General features: G+C 46.4%; 1 protein-coding gene across 14 annotated transcripts in view; it reads right to left on the reverse strand.

Annotated features, from left to right (window-relative positions):
* LOC106610060 (teneurin-3) overlaps nt 1–22,500 on the reverse strand; it is a 435,054-nt gene that overhangs the window by 179,816 nt on the left and 232,738 nt on the right. For 9 of the 14 annotated variants that reach the window (XM_014209180.2, XM_014209182.2, XM_014209183.2 and 6 more), the window contains one exon: nt 8,377–8,601. The exons of the other annotated variants lie outside the window; for them this stretch is intronic. In XM_014209180.2, the coding sequence (XP_014064655.1) occupies nt 8,377–8,601 (225 nt within the window). The remainder of the gene's footprint in view (nt 1–8,376; nt 8,602–22,500) is intronic. 14 annotated transcript variants of the gene reach the window in all.

Genomic DNA, 22,500 nt, shown 5'->3' on the forward strand with positions numbered 1-22,500 from the left:
AAATATTGACCAACTCAGAGGGGAAATCATTAGAGTGGGATCAATGGAGACTTGTGGACCACCGTAGAGGGAGAGAAGAGAAGCAGGAGGAGGAGGAGGAAGAGAAGAAGAACGAGGAGAAGAAACACTTACGGTAGAAGAAATGTCACTTCTCAAACGGTGGAAGGGAGATGTGAGACATCAGCGGCTACTAAACGGCTAGCTCAGATGTTTAGACGAGGAAGACTGAGGCTGCGTCACAAATGGCACGCCCTACTCCCTACGTAGTGCACTACTTTTGACCGGAGCCCTATGGGCCCTAGTCAGAAGTAGTGCACTACATAGGGTGCCATTTTGGGAGTCATATTTAATCATTAATCCTGCCTGGGTGACTGATCTATCTACTGGAGGGATGGAGAGATGGAGGGAAAGAGCGACTGTGTAATTGCTTTAAAGGGGGGCAGCTGAAGGAGAGTCATCTTTCTTAAATGATGAATTTCCCGGACATAACATGTTGGAAGGGAGAGTTGAGGCTTTTAAGTGTGAGGTTGTACCTTCCAGTCAAATGTATGGCGGAATGATTAAGTGCAATGTCACTGGGAAAATGAAATATCTTGTTCTGTGGTAATTGCGTTGTGCATTCATGTAACATTAATACAGTATAAGACTATCGCAGTGTAATAGCCTGGTTTATCCACTGACACAGAGGAAGTAGGCGTAACCGGTGGGATTTGGGTCTTACCCATTAGAGCGAGAGGACATCCTCAAGGTCCAAGGGTGACATGTGAGCTTCTAAGTCACGAGAGCGGGATTCCAAATAACCTCAGCTACGAAGACGCAGACCATGAAATGGGATTCCCTTCAATGATATTCACTGTTGACATCACTATGCCCAAACAAACAAACAGTGACATTTCTGGTTCACACAAGCAGATTGCTTTCGCCCATGGTCACTTCTGGTAGACTAAAGGGATACTTCATGATGATCTACTTCCCCAGTCAGATGAACTTGTTGATACCATTTTTATGGCTCGGTGTCCAGTATGACGGAAGTTAGAGGTAGTTTTGCCAGCCAATGCTAACTAGCATTAGCGCAATGACTGGAAGTCTATGGGTATCTGCTAGCATGCAGAGACGTCCTATAAAAACCACGGTCAGACGATCTCAAACTACTGCATTTCCCATGAGCACTGAACGGGGCGCATGCCACGGCGAGGATAGAGATTTAGTGGAAGCACGCATATCACATTTCACACAGAGTCCAGGACGGAGAGCTAACATCACAGGACGAGGACCCACTGAAGTGGGGCCCAGTAGACAGTGTAGTGTTGTTGGGCACAGCTCTGTTTGACCCTCTATTTGGGTTTACATTCACACTGTGCAGGGACGAGGGAGAGAGAGATGTGTGTGTGTGTGTGTGTGTGTGTGTGTGGAGGCGTCCATGACTGTTACATAGAAAATAGATGTTCCTTTGCCGTTCTGCCAGGTCCAAACAACAGGGTTATGACTGTAAAATGCTTCCAAGGAAACATGCACAGATCTCCACTTGAAGCTACTGACACTGAAAACTCCCACAAACACATGAATCATAGCGGCTGCCGTGTATGAACAGAACAACCATGGAAAGGTTGTAAGACTGAGTCATAATGAATGGAAGAAACCTTATCGTGAATATTCATGTACACACACACACACACACACACACATGCATCTCTCCTCAGGTATTGTGGGACTATGGCATCTAGTTTGGTGACATGGGTTACAATTCTGAGCCTGCACAGTCAATGTTTGACCTTATACTCTGTGTGCCATTTCACATGGAGGGGTCCTTTGACTTGGGGAAGGCAGCCAGGCAGACAGACAGGCAGCCAGGCAGACAGACAGGCAGACACCGCAGCGGGTTTTTCATTACTATCGGCTTTTGACTTTACAGAAGGCACTGACGCAGACACCCTTGCCCTTACACACCCCGTACCGAGACAAGAGGAGAGAGGATGGAATCTATTTCCCCTATCTTCCGAGTGACTGACACCCCTAACACAAGGCGGAGAGAGGGCGAGACAGATAGAGAGGGCGAGACAGATAGAGAGGGCGAGGCAGATAGAGAGGGCGAGGCAGAGAGAGAGAGAGAGAGAGAGAGAGATTGAGAAAGAGAAGGAAAGAGCGAGAGACCTCGGACAAGGAGAGAGAGACTGAGACCGAGATGGACAGAAAGAGAGGGAATAGGAAAGAGAGACAAGACAGGCTGTAGCGTCTTCTGTGGTCCGGTGCAGAGCCAGTCAGCCTCGCGTGTGTTAGTTCTGGGGGCCTCTGGTAAATGTTATTGGAAATCCTGGGCTGTAAAATTGCTACTTTCATGCCTACTGCACCTGACAATAGCCATCAACAGTGAAGGGGAAATAGGGAGAGAGAGAGGGAGAGAGACATCTGACAATGGCAATCAACAGTGAAGAGAGAGAGAGAGAGAGAGCGGGAGAGCGAGAGAGAGAGAGAGCTAGAGATAGAGAGAAAGAAAACGAGAGAGCTAGAGAGGAAGAGAAGGCCAGGGCCTGTACCGGTCTGTTAGTGTGGACTGGTGATCTCCACTGAGTCCTTTAGAGCGTCATCGGCAATAAGGTCAGAGGAGGGCTAACCCAGAAAAAAAGGATAATCACATTGAATGTGATTATCTTTCTTTCTTTCTTTCTTTCTTTCTTTTCTGCCTTCTCTTAAAAGAGGTGAAATGGGGTTGAGGGGGAAGAAGAAGCTCGTCGATAGAGTGCGTTTTACTGCGTGACAGGAGAAGGTTGGTCTAAGCAAAGGTTTCACTCTGGACAGAGGAGAAGCCGCGTGCTGACGCTGTGCTCTCTGGCCTTACGGGAGATTCTGGGATGTTCCCTTTACTTTGTATAGAGCGGCCCACAAAGGACGGACAGAGTGTTGTCATCACTGAGGGGACTAATACAGGGAGACTAACAAACAGAGGACGATGCACTTTCTGCTCATCCATGAGATACTCTTCTAGACTATTTGCTCAATGGGTGGGCGTTGCAAGGCATGACGCTTCTATCTCCTACATACTATTGTGAAAGAAAGGTTGACACACAAAAAGAACCAATAGGTAAGATGACCACCACGTTTTTCCTTCACCTTTTCACATGCTTCGTAAACAACAGGTGTAGACTGACAGTGAAATGCTCACTTAAAGGCCCTTCCCGACAACGCAGAGAGAAAGAAAATAGAGAAATAATAGAAGAGTAAAACACGTAATAATACAAGTAATAATAGATACACAATGAGTAACGACGAGTAACATTAAACCCTGGTTACACGCTGGTGTGAGGGTAAGTCCAGATGGAAAAGCACCAAAAATGTAGTTATTCTCTCCTCCTCAGCTTCACAGATGAGAACACTTGAGGGTTGTTGTGGTGCTGTATAAGACTGAGGCTAGCGGTGTGAAGGAGAGGGAGAGACCCGGGTTCTGTGTAAATGGGTCACCCACTGTGACCTTCCGGCTGCCCATTAGCACAAACAGCCCTCCTCTCCAGCCCCTCACAAGCCTCCTTCATCCGTTCCTTCGCTCCTTCTCTTCAGTATGGGAGACTGGAGTCTTCACGCTGACCTTCTCTCAACTCTCTCCCTCCCTCTCGGTCTCTCGCTCCCTTTCTCTCTATTCATTCACACTGAGTACTTCTGTGCACAGAGCTCTCTGTTTTTCTGTTTTCGTAGTAGTCCTTCACCCTTTGCTGGCTCTGAGTCTCCAGCATTCTGTCCATTCTCTCTGACTGTCCTGCCTGTGCTTCTATTCAAGCCCATCTGTCAATGGCTTTGTCTCAAGCTTCTCAAATAGCATCTATTCTTCGATCAATTACAGTGAAAGGAGCACATTTTTTTGTGTGCAAAAGATAGTTTGGCCAAGTTTTTCCAGTCAATGTATGAGAGGCCTGAGACTGTAGACTGACCCTTTGTCTCTGTATGAGAGGCCTGAGACTGTAGACTGACCCGTTCTCTCTGTATGAGAGGCCTGAGACTGTAGACTGACCCGTTCTCTCTGTATGAGAGGCCTGAGACTGTAGACTGACCCGTTCTCTCTGTATGAGAGGACTGAGACTGTAGACTGACCCGTTCTCTCTGTATGAGAGGCCTGAGACTGTAGACTGACCCGTTCTCTCTGTATGAGAGGACTGAGACTGTAGACTGACCCGTTCTCTCTGTATGAGAGGCCTGAGACTGTAGACTGACCCGTTGTCTCTGTATGAGAGGCCTGAGACTGTAGACTGACCCGTTCTCTCTGTATGAGAGGCCTGAGACTGTAGACTGACCCGTTCTCTCTGTATGAGAGGCCTGAGACTGTAGACTGACCCGTTCTCTCTGTATGAGAGGCCTGAGTCTGTAGACTGACCCGTTCTCTCTGTATGAGAGGACTGAGACTGTAGACTGACCCGTTCTCTCTGTATGAGAGGCCTGAGACTGTAGACTGACCCGTTCTCTCTGTATGAGAGGACTGAGACTGTAGACTGACCCGTTCTCTCTGTATGAGAGGACTGACACTGTAGACTGACCCGTTGTCTCTGTATGAGAGGACTGAGACTGTAGACTGACCCGTTCTCTCTGTATGAGAGGACTGAGACTGTAGACTGACCCGTTCTCTCTGTATGAGAGGACTGAGACTGTAGACTGACCCGTTCTCTCTGTATGAGAGGACTGAGACTGTAGACTGACCCGTTCTCTCTGTATGAGAGGACTGAGACTGTAGACTGACCATTTCTCTCCCTGCAAACCCTTCATCTCTCCTTTTCTGTCCCACCACGTATTTAGTATAGGTGGCTGGAGATTGTAGAGTCTTCCAAGCTGACCCTCTCTCTCTCTGCCTTAGTCTCTCAATAATTTCCTCTCCCTCTCACGTTCCCACCCTCTCTCCTCTCATCCAGTATCACGCCAGGTCTCAGAGGAGGAGCAGAGTGGACTGGACCTGGGCGCCAGTGAGCCTGTTTGCTTTACTAAGTGATCCCAGTCACCGAGAAGAGGAGATGGTTATGGAAGATTGACATGAAGACACCGGGACCAACTCTCTGTCTCTCTCTGTCTCTCTTCCTCTCTGTCTCTCTCTCTCTGTCTCTCTTTCTGTCTCCATCTTTCTCTTCCTCTCTCTCTCTCTCTCTCTCTCTCTCTCTCTCTCTCTCTCTCATTATCCCTGTTGATGATCGCTCCCAGAGCTAAAAGTCCTCACGGCATCTTTCTCCCCCCAGGTATGGTGTCTCGTTAAAACGTCTTCCGTTTAGACATCGATTGAGGCGCGCGCCTACGAAAATTGCCTACTTAAAAAACGTAAAGTGGCGACAGTCTTTTTTTTCCTCATGAAGCTTTACTTTCAGCCTTTCAGTCAGTCTCTAGCTGTCAATGGGGAACGGGGATGGCGTCTCTGGTTGTCTTCTGAAGGCCCGGGCGTCTGGGGTTGGAAGTATTGTGTGTGTGTGTGTGTGTTGGGGTCTAGACTGCTCTGCTACTCTGCTGTAGGTCCAGATGACTATCAGATGGCTGAACCACTCTATATGAAAGGTCTAAGAGAGGAGAGAGGAGAAGCTCTGAGGAGACGTGGATCATAGAAGATCTCACTTCCTTATGTTCAACTGGCTCTGATTAGATTTTAACGGTCTGTGTATATAGTGTGGAAATGAAGTTTCCTCTGTCGGTAATTAACATAGGATGAATTTAGAGAGGATGGTGTGTGTGTGTGTGTGTGTGTGTGTGTGTGTGTGTGTTGGATAGCTGTCTGTTGGGGATTATGATGAGAGGGAGCTTCATAATTAACCTCATAGCTCAAGTCAATAAACTGAGCCATCAAAGACAAAACGTTAAGTAAGGACGTATGAGAACATGACTAGATCAGATATATGGCAAAATGGACTCTTCCACAGATAAACATGACAAAATGGACTCTTCTACAGATAAACATGACAAAATGGACTCTTCTACAGATAAACATGGCAAAATGGACTCTTCTACAGATAAACATGACAAAATGGACTCTTCTACAGATAAACATGACAAAATGGACTCTTCTACAGATAAACATGGCAAAATGGACTCTTCTACAGATAAACATGACAAAATGGACTCTTCTACAGATAAACATGACAAAATGGACTCTTCTACAGATAAACATGACAAAATAAGTACAAATCTATTTGAAGTTCTGCCTATAAATGGCTTATAAACAAGACCATTTTCTAACTGTTTAATTAAGTACATTCATATGTGTATAAACAGCTTTAATTGAGCACTCCTCAAAAACCGGCATCTCTCTCTATTCTCTGTCCTGTCTCCTGTAGATTCACCGTGCAGATCCAGCGGAGGCCCGATGTCTGGTAGTGACAGCCACTACAGGTTAGGACCTCTCCTCTCCATCCTTCTCTCTCCCTGACACTGATGCAGTCAGACTGGGAGCACTGAGGCTGCACAGAGAAGCCCTAATTCTTTTTGGGATGTGAAGGCCAAACAGCACTGAATAACAGGAGGCAGGGTACTGGGAGTGAGGGTGGGTGGGTGGATGAGTTGTCTGTGTTTGTTTGTTTGTGTGTGTGTGTGTGTGTGTGTGTGTGTGTGTGTGTGTGTGTGTGTGTGTGTGTGTGTGTGTGTGTGTGTGTGTGTGTGTGTGTGTGTGTGTGTGTGTGTCTGTGTGTGCATGTGTGCGAGTCTTTCTCTCAGACAACGGGAGAGAGAGAGAGGCAGGCCGAAACTGGGCCATGTTGGGTTGAGAAGTGCCTTGTCATAGTATAGTCCTGTCTCTATGACAACGAGATGCAGTCACAGCCAGCGGGCCTATTAACAGAGCCTCCCATCTCCTATCCAGTCTGGCTACTGCCCTCTGCTCTGAATGGCTCTAACGTCACATTAGGAGAAACTAGTCCTCTCTGTGTACTTGAGATGCATTTAAACCTTCATTTCAACTTTAACCCCAACTACACTGGGTCCACAATTACCAGACTAAATCTACACCACATGTCAAACAATGGTCATAACAGACAGAAACGCTAAAACAACAGACACACAGTTCAGACAGAGGTTTCAACCGTATGACAGGGAAACAGGACATATAGACTAGCTAGAATGTGAAAACGAAATATATTTAACTTCTCTATAAGGGTCTGTCTGGCTATCAATCAGACTAACTAGAAACAGCTGGAAGTTCCGGGAATTTCCATAAGCACACATTGAGAATAGAGAAACGTTCTGTTGTCAGTAAAGAGAGAAAATGTTGTGATAGTAAATAGAGAGAAAGTCGCAACAATGCTGTGCCTCACCATTACAAGATGTTGCGAGAACATTATACAGTAAAGAGAGGAAACGTTGTGCTGTAAAGAGAGGGAACGTTGAAGGAATGTTGCGCAGTAAAGAGAGGGAACGTTGAGGGAATGTTGCGCAGTAAAGAGAGGGACGTTGTGCAGTAAAGAGAGGGAACGTTGTGCAGTAAAGAGAGGGAACGTTGTGCAGTAAAGAGAGGGAACGTTGTGCAGTAAAGAGAGGGAACGTTGTGCAGTAAAGAGAGGGAACGTTGTGCAGTAAAGAGAGGGAACGTTGCGCAGTAAAGAGAGGGAACGTTGTGCAGTAAAGAGAGGGAACGTTGTGCAGTAAAGAGAGGGAACGTTGTGCAGTAAAGAGAGGGACGTTGTGCAGTAAAGAGAGGGAACGTTGTGCAGTAAAGAGAGGGAACGTTGCGCAGTAAAGAGAGGGAACGTTGTGCAGTAAAGAGAGGGAACGTTGTGCAGTAAAGAGAGGGAACGTTGTGCAGTAAAGAGAGGGAACGTTGTGCAGTAAAGAGAGGGAACGTTGTGCAGTAAAGAGAGGGAACGTTGTGCAGTAAAGAGAGGGAACGTTGTGGGAATGTTGCGCAGTAAAGAGAGGGAACGTTGTGCAGTAAAGAGAGGGAACGTTGTGCAGTAAAGAGAGGGAACGTTGTGCAGTAAAGAGAGGGAACGTTGTGCAGTAAAGAGAGGGAACGTTGAGGGAACGTTGCGCAGTAAAGAGAGGGAACGTTGTGCAGTAAAGAGAGGGAACGTTGAGGGAATGTTGCGCAGTAAAGAGTGGGAACGTTGTGCAGTAAAGAGAGGGAACGTTGTGCAGTAAAGAGAGGGAACGTTGTGCAGTAAAGAGAGGGAACGTTGTGCAGTAAAGAGAGGGAACATTGTGGGAACGTTGTGCAATAAAGAGAAGGAACATTGTGAGGATGTTGTGCACATTGTGGGAACGGTATAGAGCGCAGATAGAGAACGTTGTGAGAACATTGTAGGGACGTTGTGCCTTACCATTCCAGGACATTTTGAGAACATGATATACAAAAAGAGAGAAGGTAGTGGGAAGGTTGTGCAGTAAAGGGAGAGAAGGTTGTGGGAATATTTTAGGGACGTTGTGCCTTACCATTACAGGCGAGGCCGTGGTGGCTGTGAGCTGTGACCTGCGTTACAGGTAAGTACAGCGTGGCTGTGTACTCTTCCTCGTCTTCGTCCGACTCATGGACCGCCGGATGGGCGCTGGCGCTACTTAGCAACGAGCTCTGGTTGTCATGGAGATTGGGTGATGGTGGTTGCGAGTGTGAATGGTCAGTAACTGATGGGCTGGGTGGAGAGGATGGCATGGGAGAACCTAAAGAAAAGAATTAAACCATCCATAAACAAAAACAAACAAACAACACACTCAACACAAAATGAAACTATGGCAACAGAACATACAGGTTTTGCTAGTAGAAATTATACTAACATAGAACGTGATAATGGGACATTGTGACAGTTGGTTTGCCTGGGTGAATACTTGGTTTTGTCAGTCAATAACCGTGTCATCATTGCGTCTGTATTCAATAGATTGTGTATCTTCCTCTGGCATACATAACAACTTGGAGAGCGTGGCCATTTGACTAGCAAGTCATGGTTATCACACATTTTCAACTTGAGTTCCCGAAAAACTGAGACCACAATCACCCTCTTCCTAGACACCACACACATACAGAAATACACTGACACATTCATACAAAGCCAACTGGTTTCCAAGAATGTGTTAAGTGCGTCTCGAGTTCACGCACGCACGCACGCACGCACGCACGCACACACACACACACACACACACACACACACACACACACACACACACACACACACACAGTGCATCTTGGTTTGAAAGGTAATGATACCATGTTCTTTTTCTCTGACTCTCCACACACAATGCCTTCATCACAGATACAGAGTAGCAATGGCTGCACAATGCAGAGACAACAACACTGCAGAGACAACAACACTGCAGAGACAACAACACTGCAGAGACAACAACACTGCAGAGACAACAACACTGCAGAGACAACAACACTGCAGAGACAACAACACTGCAGAGACAACAACACTGCAGAGACAACAACACTGCAGAGACAACAACACTGCAGAGACAACAACACTGCAGAGACAACAACACTGCAGAGACAACAACATTGCAACAACACTCCTGACGTGCGCCCCAAATGGCATTCTATTGTCATTTATAGTGCACTACTTTAGATCAGGACCACAGTCACGTCTCTAAGGCTGTTTATTAGCAGATCACACAGGATAGAGCATCCACCCCTCTTCTGTAACTCGGCCCTAAAGCTCAATTTCCTGCAGCGATTGTTGTGGGGAGACCGTCTGAAATGGGGAGGACAATTTCCGATTTTTCCGGGAGGAGGGAGAGGCAGGCGTCTGAAGAAATTACTGAGTCGCCATTACTGAGACGGGATTCTTTAATCAAAACACTGACAGCCTTCTGAGCTTTATCTTATGGCTGCTCCAGTCAACTAGCCCAGAATGATGAAGACATACTACACTATACAGCCGTCTCATATGGAAATGTATTACCATGTTTCACATCTACGCTACCGGGCCTCTTGCCGATGGGATTTTTCAACGTACAAGATAGAAAAACTGAGATAGTCGCCTCGTACGTATAGTACAACTTTCACCGCTGTCTACTTGATGGCAGCGCCAGGCCATATATCCACATCAGCTGTATTCTCATAGAGTCATCAAGACATGGATAACAGGCTATATAGTCTTCAGGCAGGATAACAGGCGACGATGGGGAAGTGTGTGTGTGTGTGTGTAGGCTGTGATAAGGAAGTGTGGCAGTAAATACATAACAGCTCACTTAGTTGTGACAGATGGTTCCATCAAGGATTTAGCGGTCCCCATTCACTGAACCCACAGCTATACATATCTCATCTCTTTCTGTCTTTTTACAGTATTTACACCCTCCATCCATCCATCTTATAGCAGCTATATATACACAAACACATAAATACAGTACATCTATGGCAGAAAGTCAGAAAAAATAAAATACATACATTCATTCTTTAACAAAGTGTGTGTGTGTGGCCTGTCAGCGGGCTCTGTTCAAGTTCCCTCCACACACACACACACACACACACACACACACACACACACACACACACACACACACACACACACACACACACACACACACACACACACACACACACACACACACACACACACGATGCCCTACTTTGACTCCAGAGATTTCTCACTGTGAAGTCCATACTGTGTTAAGTGTCCCCGAAGTCATGTAATTATTTTCTCTTGCTCCTGTTCCCATCATGCCCTCCTCTCTCCACACAAATCTCTGACAGTCAGAGGGGAAAAGGACAGGATGGGAAAAAAAACAAGCGTACTCCTTTTAATTAATCTGACGTTTCTTTCTTTCTTTATTTGTGAGGGGCCACCGTGCATTGCTTGTTCTCTGGGGTGTTAGGCTGGGTTTCTGTATAAGCACTTAGTGACAACTGCTGATGTAAAAAGGGCTTTATAAATGAATGTGATTGATTGACGGAGGGCTACTGTGTTACATACAGCTGATGGGAGAAACACAATTAGAAGCAGAGAAGTCGTGTGGGACTCTAGCCCAGTTCTCTCTGTTCTATACTGCTCAGCCCTGTATCAGTTCTATCTCTGTTCTATACTGCTCAGCCCTGTATCAGTTCTATCTCTGTTCTATACTGCTCAGCCCTGTATCAGTTCTATCTCTGTTCTATACTGCTCAGCCCTGTATCAGTTATATCTCTGTTCCATACTGCTCAGCCCTGTATCAGTTATATCTCTGTTCCATACTGCTCAGCCCTGTATCAGTTATATCTCTGTTCTATACTGCTCAGCCCTGTATCAGTTCTATCTCTGTTCCATACTGCTCAGCCCTGTATCAGTTCTATCTCTGTTCTATACTGCTCAGCCCTGTATCAGTTCTATCTCTGTTCTATACTGCTCAGCCCTGTATCAGTTCTATCTCTGTTCTATACTGCTCAGCCCTGTATCAGTTCTATCTCTGTTCTATACTGCTCAGCCCTGTATCAGTTCTATCTCTGTTTCATACTGCTCAGCCCTGTATCAGTTATATCTCTGTTCTATACTGCTCAGCCCTGTATCAGTTCTATCTCTGTTCCATACTGCTCAGCCCTGTATCAGTTCTATCTCTGTTCTATACTGCTCAGCCCTGTATCAGCTATATCTCTGTTCCATACTGCTCAGCCCTGTATCAGTTCTATCTCTGTTCCATACTGCTCAGCCCTGTATCAGTTCTCTCTGTCCTATACTGCTCAGCCCTGTATCAGTTCTATCTCTGTTCTATACTGCTCAGCCCTGTATCAGTTCTATCTCTGTTCCATACTGCTCAGCCCTGTATCAGTTCTCTCTGTCCTATACTGCTCAGCCCTGTATCAGTTCTATCTCTGTTCTATACTGCTCAGCCCTGTATCAGTTATATCTCTGTTCTATACTGCTCAGCCCTGTATCAGTTCTATCTCTGTTCCATACTGCTCAGCCCTGTATCAGTTCTCTCTGTCCTATACTGCTCAGCCCTGTATCAGTTCTATCTCTGTTCTATACTGCTCAGCCCTGTATCAGTTATATCTCTGTTCCATACTGCTCAGCCCTGTATCAGTTCTATCTCTGTTCTATACTGCTCAGCCCTGTATCAGTTCTATCTCTGTTCCATACTGCTCAGCCCTGTATCAGTTATATCTCTGTTTCATACTGCTCAGCCCTGTATCAGCTATATCTCTGTTCCATACTGCTCAGCCCTGTATCAGTTCTCTGTTCTATACTGCTCAGCCCTGTATCAGTTCTATCTCTGTTCTATACTGCTCAGCCCTGTATCAGTTATATCTCTGTTCTATACTGCTCAGCCCTGTATCAGTTCTCTGTTCTATACTGCTCAGCCCTGTATCAGTTATATCTCTGTTCTATACTGCTCAGCCTGTATCAGTTCTATCTCTGTCCTATACTGCTCAGCCCTGTATCAGTTCTATCTCTGTTCTATGCTGCTCAGCCCTGTATCAGTTCTATCTCTGTTTCATACTGCTCAGCCCTGTATCAGTTCTATCTCTGTTCTATACTGCTCAGCCCTGTATCAGTTCTATCTCTGTTCTATACTGCTCAGCCCTGTATCAGTTATATCTCTGTTCTATACTGCTCAGCCCTGTATCAGTTCTATCTCTGTTCTATACTGCTCAGCCCTGTATCAGTTCTATCTCTGTTCCATACTGCTCAGCCCTGTATCAGTTATATCTCTGTTCTATACTGCTCAGCCCTGTATCAGTTCTATCTCTGTTCTATACTGCTCAGCCCTGTATCAGTTCTATCTCTGTTCCATACTGCTCAGCCCTGTATCAGTTCTATCTCTGTTCTATACTGCTCAGCCCTGTATCAGTTCTATCTCTGTTCCATACTGCTCAGCCCTGTATCAGTTCTATCTCTGTTCTATACTGCTCAGCCCTGTATCAGTTATATCTCTGTTCTATACTGCTCAGCCCTGTATCAGTTCTATCTCTGTTCCATACTGCTCAGCCCTGTATCAGTTCTATCTCTGTTCTATACTGCTCAGCCCTGTATCAGTTCTATCTCTGTTCTATACTGCTCAGCCCTGTATCAGTTCTATCTCTGTTCTATACTGCTCAGCCCTGTATCAGTTCTATCTCTGTTTCATACTGCTCAGCCCTGTATCAGTTCTATCTCTGTTCTATACTGCTCAGCCCTGTATCAGTTATATCTCTGTTCTATACTGCTCAGCCCTGTATCAGTTATATCTCTGTTCTATACTGCTCAGCCCTGTATCAGTTCTATCTCTGTTCTATACTGCTCAGCCCTGTATCAGTTCTATCTCTGTTCTATACTGCTCAGCCCTGTATCAGTTCTATCTCTGTTCTATACTGCTCAGCCCTGTATCAGTTCTATCTCTGTTCTATACTGCTCAGCCCTGTATCAGTTCTATCTCTGTTTCATACTGCTCAGCCCTGTATCAGTTCTATCTCTGTTCCATACTGCTCAGCCCTGTATCAGTTATATCTCTGTTCCATACTGCTCAGCCCTGTATCAGTTCTATCTCTGTTCCATACTGCTCAGCCCTGTATCAGTTCTGTCTCTGTTCTATACTGCTCAGCCCTGTATCAGTTCTATCTCTGTTCTATACTGCTCAGCCCTGTATCAGTTCTATCTCTGTTCTATACTGCTCAGCCCTGTATCAGTTCTATCTCTGTTCTATACTGCTCAGCCCTGTATCAGTTCTATCTCTGTTCTATACTGCTCAGCCCTGTATCAGTTCTATCTCTGTCCTATACTGCTCAGCCCTGTATCAGTTCTATTTCTGTTTCATACTGCTCAGCCCTGTATCAGCTGTATCTCTGTTCCATACTGCTCAGCCCTGTATCAGTTCTATCTCTGTTCTATGCTGCTCAGCCCTGTATCAGTTCTATCTCTGTTTCATACTGCTCAGCCCTGTATCAGTTCTATCTCTGTTCTATACTGCTCAGCCCTGTATCAGTTCTATCTCTGTTCCATACTGCTCAGCCCTGTATCAGTTCTATCTCTGTCCTATACTGCTCAGCCCTGTATCAGTTCTATCTCTGTCCTATACTGCTCAGCCCTGTATCAGTTCTATCTCTGTTCCATACTGCTCAGCCCTGTATCAGTTATATCTCTGTTCTATACTGCTCAGCCCTGTATCAGTTATATCTCTGTTTCATACTGCTCAGCCCTGTATCAGTTATATCTCTGTTCTATACTGCTCAGCCCTGTATCAGCTCTAACTCTGTTCTACACTGCTCAGCCCTGTATCAGTTCTATCTCTGTTCTATACTGCTCAGCCCTGTATCAGTTATATCTCTGTTTCATACTGCTCAGCCCTGTATCAGTTCTATCTCTGTTTCATACTGCTCAGACCTGTATTAGCCTTGTAACAAATTAGGGAGTTATTGACCTGCCCCACACCACTGGGTCCTGGATACGTGTGTGTGTGTGTTTGTGTGTGTGAGAGAGTGTGTGACGGGGCGGTGTGCGAGTGTGTGTACATGCCTGCATGTATGTGTGTGACATTTTATTTGACAAAAGTAGGCATTAAAAACTGTAGCTGGTACCTTGCCTTAGGTGATATGTCCCCTCTTCTCCCATATTACTCCAACCACTTTAATAACGAGGACAGTCAATTGTGAGAGGAAGCTGAGCGTGTGTGTGTGTGTGTGTGTGTGTGTGTGTGTGTGTGTGTGTGTGTGTGTGTGTGTGTGTGTGTGTGTGTCTATCGCCTGTGGTCAATGTCTCTCTTGATGCTCTTGAACAATCACTCTTAATTAAGAGGAAAGTACAGACAAGGCCGCAGAGAGTTGGGGGAGGGAGGGAGGGAGGGAGGGAGGGAGGGAGGGAGGGAGGGAGGGAGGGAGGGAGGGAGGGAGGGAGGGAGGGAGGGAGGGAGGAGGGAGGGAGGGAGGGAGAGAGAGATGGGGAATAGATAGACAGTATATAGATGAACGGATGGATAAGATTGACAAACAGATATAGTATGATAGAGAGAAAATTGAGAGAGACTGATAGCGATGTTAAAGGTTGTAATACACTAATAAAGATGTTAAAGGTTGTAATAGACTGACAGAGATGTTAAAGGTTGTAATAGACTGATAGAGATGTTAAAGGTTGTAATAGACTGATAGAGATGTTAAAGGTTGTAATAGACTGATAGAGATGTTAAAGGTTGTAATAGACTGACAGAGATGTTAAAGGTTGTAATAGACTGACAGAGATGTTAAAGGTTGTAATAGACTGATAGAGATGTTAAAGGTTGCAATAGACTGATAGAGATGTTAAAGGTTGTAATAGACTGATAGAGATGTTAAAGGTTGTAATAGACTGATAGAGATGTTAAAGGTTGTAATAGACTGATAGAGATGTTAAAGGTTGTAATAGACTGATAGAGATGTTAAAGGTTGTAATAGACTGACAGAGATGTTAAAGGTTGTAATAGACTGATAGAGATGTTAAAGGTTGTAATAGACTGATAGAGATGTTAAAGGTTGTAATAGACTGACAGAGATGTTAAAGGTTGTAATAGACTGATAGAGATGTTAAAGGTTGTAATAGACTGATAGAGATGTTAAAGGTTGTAATAGACTGACAGAGATGTTAAAGGTTGTAATAGACTGATAGAGATGTTAAAGGTTGTAATAGACTGACAGAGATGTTAAAGGTTGTAATAGACTGATAGAGATGTTAAAGGTTGTAATAGACTGACAGAGATGTTAAAGGTTGTAATAGACTGATAGAGATGTTAAAGGTTGTAATAGACTGATAGAGATGTTAAAGGTTGTAATAGACTGACAGAGATGTTAAAGGTTGTAATAGACTGACAGAGATGTATATTGCATAACAAGAGTGAATCTCTGTCCCTGCAGTGTATGTGTGTGCTCTGTGTGTATTGTGTGTGTCTACAGGCTTCAGTGGAGTGTTTCTTCCTGACAGTATTGGTGCCTGGCCCTACGTGGGCATGCTGGGAAGGTTCACAGGTGCATGATGGGTATGATCCACACCCTGTGGATCCTCATGGCCTCTCTCTCGGCTGAGACAGACGCCCTGTGTGTGTCTGTGTGTCTGCCAGCATGGGTCAATGAAGAAAAGTGGAGGCAATTAATAAGTGTGGAGAGACCCAAGGAGATGGCTGTGTTTGTGTGTGTGTGTGTGTGTGTGTGTGTGTGTGTGTGTGTGTGTGTGTGTGTGTGTGTGTGTGTGTGTGTGTGTGTGTGTGTGTGTGTGTGACAGAAAGAAAGAGAGCTTACATTTAGAGGCTAAAACAGTCTATTTGGTGATGTGCCTGCTAATAAGGGAAAGCTTTTCTTTTTAAAACTCCCTTCCTCCTCCTCCTCTCAGCTTCTTCTCTCAGCTTCTTCTCTCAGCTTCTTCTCTCAGCTTCTTCTCTCAGCTTCTTCTCTCAGCTTCTTCTCTCAGCTTCTTCTCTCAGCTTCTTCTCTCAGCTTCTTCTCTCAGCTTCTTCTCTCAGCTTCTTCTCTCAGCTTCTTCTCTCAGCTTGGCCCTGTGGTTACTTCTGTTCCTCCCTCTCTCCCTGCACCATCAGCAATGACCAGCACTGCCCGCTAGCTAATCAATACACGGGTGGCTGCTAGATGTGTGTGTGTGTGTGTGTGTGTGTGTGTGTGTGTGTGTGTGTGTGTGTGTGTGTGTGTGTGTGTGTGTGTGTGTGTGTGTGTGTGTGTGTGTGTGTGTGTGTGTGTGTGTGTGTGTGTGTGTTGAACCACTTGTGCAATGAGAGACAAATCAGTGAGGGTGATGTTTAGCGAGTAGACCATGATCTATGGCCCACATACCAACCACTGCTCTGTGGCCCTCAAACCAACCACTGCTCTGTGGCCCCCATACCAACCACTGCTCTGTGGCCCTCATACCAACCACTGCTCTGTGGCCCTCAAACCAACCACTGCTCTGTGGCCCCCATACCAACCACTGCTCTGTGGCCCTCATACCAACCACTGCTCTGTGGCCCTCATACCAACCACTGCTCTGTGGCCCTCATACCAACCACTGCTCTGTGGCCCCCATACCAACCACTGCTCTGTGGCCCTCATACCAACCACTGCTCTGTGGCCCTCATACCAACCACTGCTCTGTGGCCCCCAAACCAACCACTGCTCTGTGGCCCTCATACCAACCACTGCTCTGTGGCCCTCATACCAACCACTGCTCTGTGGCCCCCAAACCAACCACTGCTCTGTGGCCCTCATACCAACCACTGCGTTGTGGCCCTCATACCAACCACTGCTCTGTGGCCCTCATACCAACCGCTGCGTTGTGGCCCTCATACCAACCGCTGCTCTGTGGCCCTCATAACAACCACTGCGTTGTGGCCCTCATAACAACCACTGTGTTGTGGCCCTCATAACAACCACTGCGTTGTGGCCCTCATACCAGCCACTGCTCTGTGGCCCTCATAACAACCACTGCGTTGTGGCCCTCATACCAGCCCGCTCCCTAGTTAAATAAAGGTTAAATAAATAAATGAGTAGAGGAGGAAAAAATACATGCAAATGTCACACAGAATACATTATACTCTCTGTTCCTCTCTCTCTCATCTCTCTCCCCCTCTCCCTCTCTTTCTCCCCTCCCCAGTGCTGCAAACAAACAAACTTTCAAAAAAGGAATGAGAGAAGGGGAGGAGAGGGGGAAGAAAGGAAAAGAGCTGTGACTGAGCCAGCTGTGTGGGTCCCTGTCCGCACTGCAGAGAAACACACACACACACACACACACACACACACACACACACACACACACACACACACACACACACACACACACACACACACACACACACACACACACACACACACACACCAAGGCCCCATGGAGGAATACTCTTTCCTTTCTCTTTCCACAGTAGATTCTCTCTAAAGCAGTACCAAGGGGTGTTCCATCTACTGAACTACAGTAGAACTATACTGACAAAATAAGGTAGTACCCTTCCCAGCAAACTACCCAGAACATTCCCAGGACATGAAGCTCCAGCCTTACCCTATATATGGCCTACTCCCTGGCAAGCACAATCTGAAGAGGTGTGTGTGTGTGTAACTCTCAAATCAGTCCAACCTCTGTAGGCCACTCAGAACACAACATTATTTATACATGTTTAACTGGCTAACCCAATCAGCATGCTTCAAGTTTAACTGGCTAACCCAATCAGCATGTCTCACATTTAACTGGCTAACCCAATCAGCATGCCTCAAGTTTAACTGGCTAACCCAATCAGCATGTCTCACATTTAACTGGCTAACCAATCAGCATGTCTCAAGTTTAACTGGCTAACCAATCAGCATGTCTCATGTTTAACTTGCTAACCAATCAGCATGTCTCAAGTTTAACTTGCTAACCAATCAGCATGTCTCAAGTTTAACTGAATCAGCATGTCTCAAGTTTAACTGGCTAACCAATCAGCATGTCTCAAGTTTAACTGGCTAACCAATCAGCATGTCTCAAGTTTAACTGGCTAACCCAATCAGTATGTCTCACATCGCCTGCGGTTGATTGCACTAGTGCATGTACCTTTTTTATATTTGACAAGTTGAAAATGCAGTGTGTATGTGTAAGAGGTTATTATGAGGTGTCGTAGCCCTATAGGCTTCTCTCCACACCAGTCAGCCAGTCAGTCAGCCATTCAGCCAGTCAGCCATTCAGCCAGTCATCCAGTCAGCCAATCAGCCAGTCAGCCATTCAGCCAGTCAGCCATTCAGCTAGTCAGCCATTCAGCCAGCCAGTCAGCCAGTCATCCAGCCAGCCAGTCAGCCAGCCAGTCAGTCAGTCAGTCAGTCAGCCAGTCAGCCAGCCAGCCAGTCAGTCATCCAGTCAGTCAGCCAGTCAGTCATCCAGTCAGCCAGTCAGCCAGCCAGTCAGTCATCCAGTCAGTCAGCCAGTCAGCCAGCCAGTCAGTCATCCAGTCAGTCATCCAGTCAGTCAGCCAGTCATCCAGTCAGTCAGCCAGTCAGCCAGCCAGTCAGTCAGCCATGTATCAGCTCAACATGTCTTTGTCAGCCATTGATTTTCGCTTTTGTCTGCTTCTTCACGCGGTTCTGAGGGAAGCATGTCTCTCCTCACACCAGGTCAAAACCAATCAACATCTCCCTTTTCCTGCTGACTTCAGGCTAGGAGAGGGAGAAGAGGAGTGTCTGTGTGTGTGTGTGTGTGTGTGTGTGTGTGTGTGTGTGTGTGTGTGTGTGTGTGTGTTTGTGAGGAAGGTGCAAATGTGTGTGTCTATGTGTGAACGAGGGTTTTGTCTCTGTATGTGAGAGTGTGTGTGAATGAGGCTTTTTGTCTGTGTGAGTGTGTGCGCTCACTGTTAATCTGTTCCGAACAACTTGTGAATGTTGAGGGTGTTGAGGTTTTAAATATTCAAATCAATATTATGGTGAGGGAGTGGGAGAAGAAGGAGAAGCCTTTACAAGCTGGAGGGGCTGTACACCAGACCTCTCTCTCTCTCCATCTCTCTCTCCATCTCTCTCTCCATCTGTCTCACACTGCTCAGATCTCTCTCTCTCATCTCTCTCTCCCACAACCAACTAGCCTGAAGGACACAGTACAGTACCTACCGCCTTTCACTCCACCACACACACACACACACACACACACACACACACACACACACACACACACACACACACACACACACATAAACAACCGCACGCTGTCAACTACAGCCTCCTCCTTTTAAAACCAGAGGAGAGGTAGGAGAGAGGAGAGAGGAGAGGAGAGGAGAGAGGAGAGAGAGGAGAGGAGAGGAAAGAGGAGAGAGGAAAGGCAGATAGGATGACAAACCAACTCTGCACTTGTTCTACAAACAAGCAATAGAGGAGATAAGGAAGAAGAAAGAGGATGGGAGGAGAGGCAGTTGTGGCAAAGAGAAATGGCGGCCATCTTAATTCTAATGCTAACTATGAAAGAGTATGATTCTGTTTGCTCTTGGAGAATCTGCTTACCGCTTTATCTGCCTTTCACATATGACAGAGAAGGACACAGAAAGAGTGAGAGGAAAAGATAGAAATAGAAAGAGAAAGAGGGAACGAGACAGAAGAGAGAGACAGTGACCTAAAGGATTGGGGAAAGAGGTCAGGCTCTTCAGTAAAAGTTATTTATTCATATTTAGCGGGCAGTGAGATAACGAGTGTTATCTCATGAGGGTGTGTGTGTTATGACCGCAGTACATCAGAGCCATGCAAACAGGGACAGAGAAGTGTGTGTGTGTGTGTGTGTGTGTATGTCTGAGAGAGTGTGTGTGTGTTTTCTTCTATTGGGGTTCTGTACAGTTCACTCGTGGTCCTAATTAGCATGTGTGTGTGATGGGACCCGGCTAGCAAAGGGCTGTGTCGCGCCTCGTTAGACCCACAGCACTGTCCCTCCGTTCCCATTCAGCAGGGGGACAAAGACACACGCGCACACACACACACACACACACACACACACACACACACACACACACACACACACACACACATTCCAATGGGACAAAGAGAAGACAAGCAGCTATACACAGACTCCTCCTAACTCCCACCCAGACGGACAGGGAATAGAGGAGTGAAGAGAGAGAGAAAGATGGAGAGAGTGAGAGAAAAGAGAGATGGGGAGGAGAGCGGACCAGGATTCGGGCAACAGGGCATGAGCTATTTCTGTCGAGGCCATTTGTGGAGCAAGGGCTTATTAAACCCAGAGGTTAAAAACCATATGACAGTCAGACTCTACTGTAATCATGTCAACCAGAAGACATTACAGATAGTGCAGAGGGGGCCATGCTGGTGACTCTGTGATAAAGCATTATGATAAAGTGGGGCTCAAGGGGTGATATGAGGACCCGACCCTGTTCAGGGTTATAGTCTCTCCAGTGTGTCTTTATCAACCAACAGGAAGTGTGTGTCGTCCTGCTAAACCAGGCATGGATGACGTATTAGTTTGGGAGCGGCGGGGGGGGTTAGCTAGCCGTGTGGTAGTGTGTGTGTTGCGTGCGTGTTCCGTGTCTCTGTGTGCGCGTAGGCTAGCCAGATGTTAATGATGAGTCTGTTAGCATTATGGCTAGCTGTAGAGACAGTTTTGGCTAAACCTGCAATCAGTCAAAAGACTGAGCTATGTACACAACTGCGGTGAAGCTACACTAAATATAGCTGTGAAGACCTCACTTATATGGACGCTATACTTACGTGGAAGCTGTAGCGAACAGTTTGTGGTGCTTGTGGTGAGATGTCCATCTTTAGCTGTCACGCACGCACGCACGCACACACACACACACACACACACACACACACACACACACACACACACACAGAGTGGAGCCTCGGAGTGTGCTTTTATCTTTTACAGTTGGGACTATGCCTGCACTAACCCTTCCACTTTCTCCTTGTCTTTCCATCTCCCTCACTCGTCTTTTCTCTCTCCCTCTCTCTGTTGCTCAACCCCATCCTTCTCCTCAGCCCTCCTCCCTTCAGGGTGAAATGAAGCCGATCACAACGAGAGCAAGAAAGAGGGAGGAAGGAGAGAAAGAGAGAGAGAGAGAGAGAGAGAGAGAGAGAGAGAGAGAGAGAGAGAGAGAGAGAGAGAGAGAGAGAGAGAGAGAGAGAGAGAGAGAGAGAGAGGATAACCAAAATGCCCATGCCTGTGAAGTGAATGGGGATCAGTCCATTTCAGGAAACACTAAAGATGACAGAAAGAAATGTGACTACAGTAGCAGTCATGTTAGCACCTGTATTTATGCTTGGCAGCCCGCAGAGTGTGTGTGTGTGTGTGTGTGTGTGTGTGTGTGTGTGTGTGTGTGTGTGTGTGTGTGTGTGTGTGTGTGTGTGTGTGTGTGTGTGTGTGTGTGTGTGTGTGTGTGTGTGTGTGACCAACACAATACGTTCCATGCGGGCGCCTTTGAGGAAATTCCACAGCACCCGCAGTAGAGGTGTGTGTGTTTACGTTCTTGTACGTGTGTATACAGCAAGTGAGTGTGTGTTCGACTGTACACTTGTGTGTCCAAGTGTGTGTGTGTACGTGTGTGAGGGCTGCAGTGCCGTGGGGAGAGGAGAGACGAGATGTGTGGGTGGGTAACCATTCAAGGGAGAGCGCCGAGGGAGGGAAAGCAAGAAAAGACAGTGGATAAAGGAAGAGAGCAAAAGTGCAACGGATCAGCTTCCGCCGTCACCTGCGTTAACCCGGCCGTGAGCCAATCGGCTCGATCAATAGAAGGACGTCTCCGGGAGAAAGGGTGAAATTAGCCAATCATCATCTGCTAATGTTACATCTCTCTGAGCTGCGGAACAACTGATAACATCAACATTGATTGTGTCGTAACCTTTTGTCCAGTGAAACACAGGCCTGGGGTGGTGTGGAGAATCCGGCCTTCTAGGGTAACAACCCACGGGTATGTGTCACCTAATGGACGCAGGTTGACCTTTATTGTCATGACTCTTGACCTTGAGGCAGAACTGAGCCATTCCCCCTTAGGCCAGCTGCAAAGTCAAAATTGGCTACATTGTAAAAATTCATGAAAAGTAAAATGAGCTTTTTGGTCTTAGTTTAAGGTTAGGCATTAGGGTTAGCAGTGTGGTTAGGGTTAGGCATTAGGGTTAACAGTGTGGTTAGGGTTAGGCATTAGGGTTAGCAGTGTGGTTAGGGTTAGGCATTAGGGTTAACAGTGTGGTTAGGGTTAGGCATTAGGGTTAGC

Source organism: Salmo salar, chromosome ssa08 (assembly GCF_905237065.1).
Source record: "Salmo salar chromosome ssa08, Ssal_v3.1, whole genome shotgun sequence".
NCBI classification, from domain to species: Eukaryota; Metazoa; Chordata; class Actinopteri; order Salmoniformes; family Salmonidae; genus Salmo; species Salmo salar.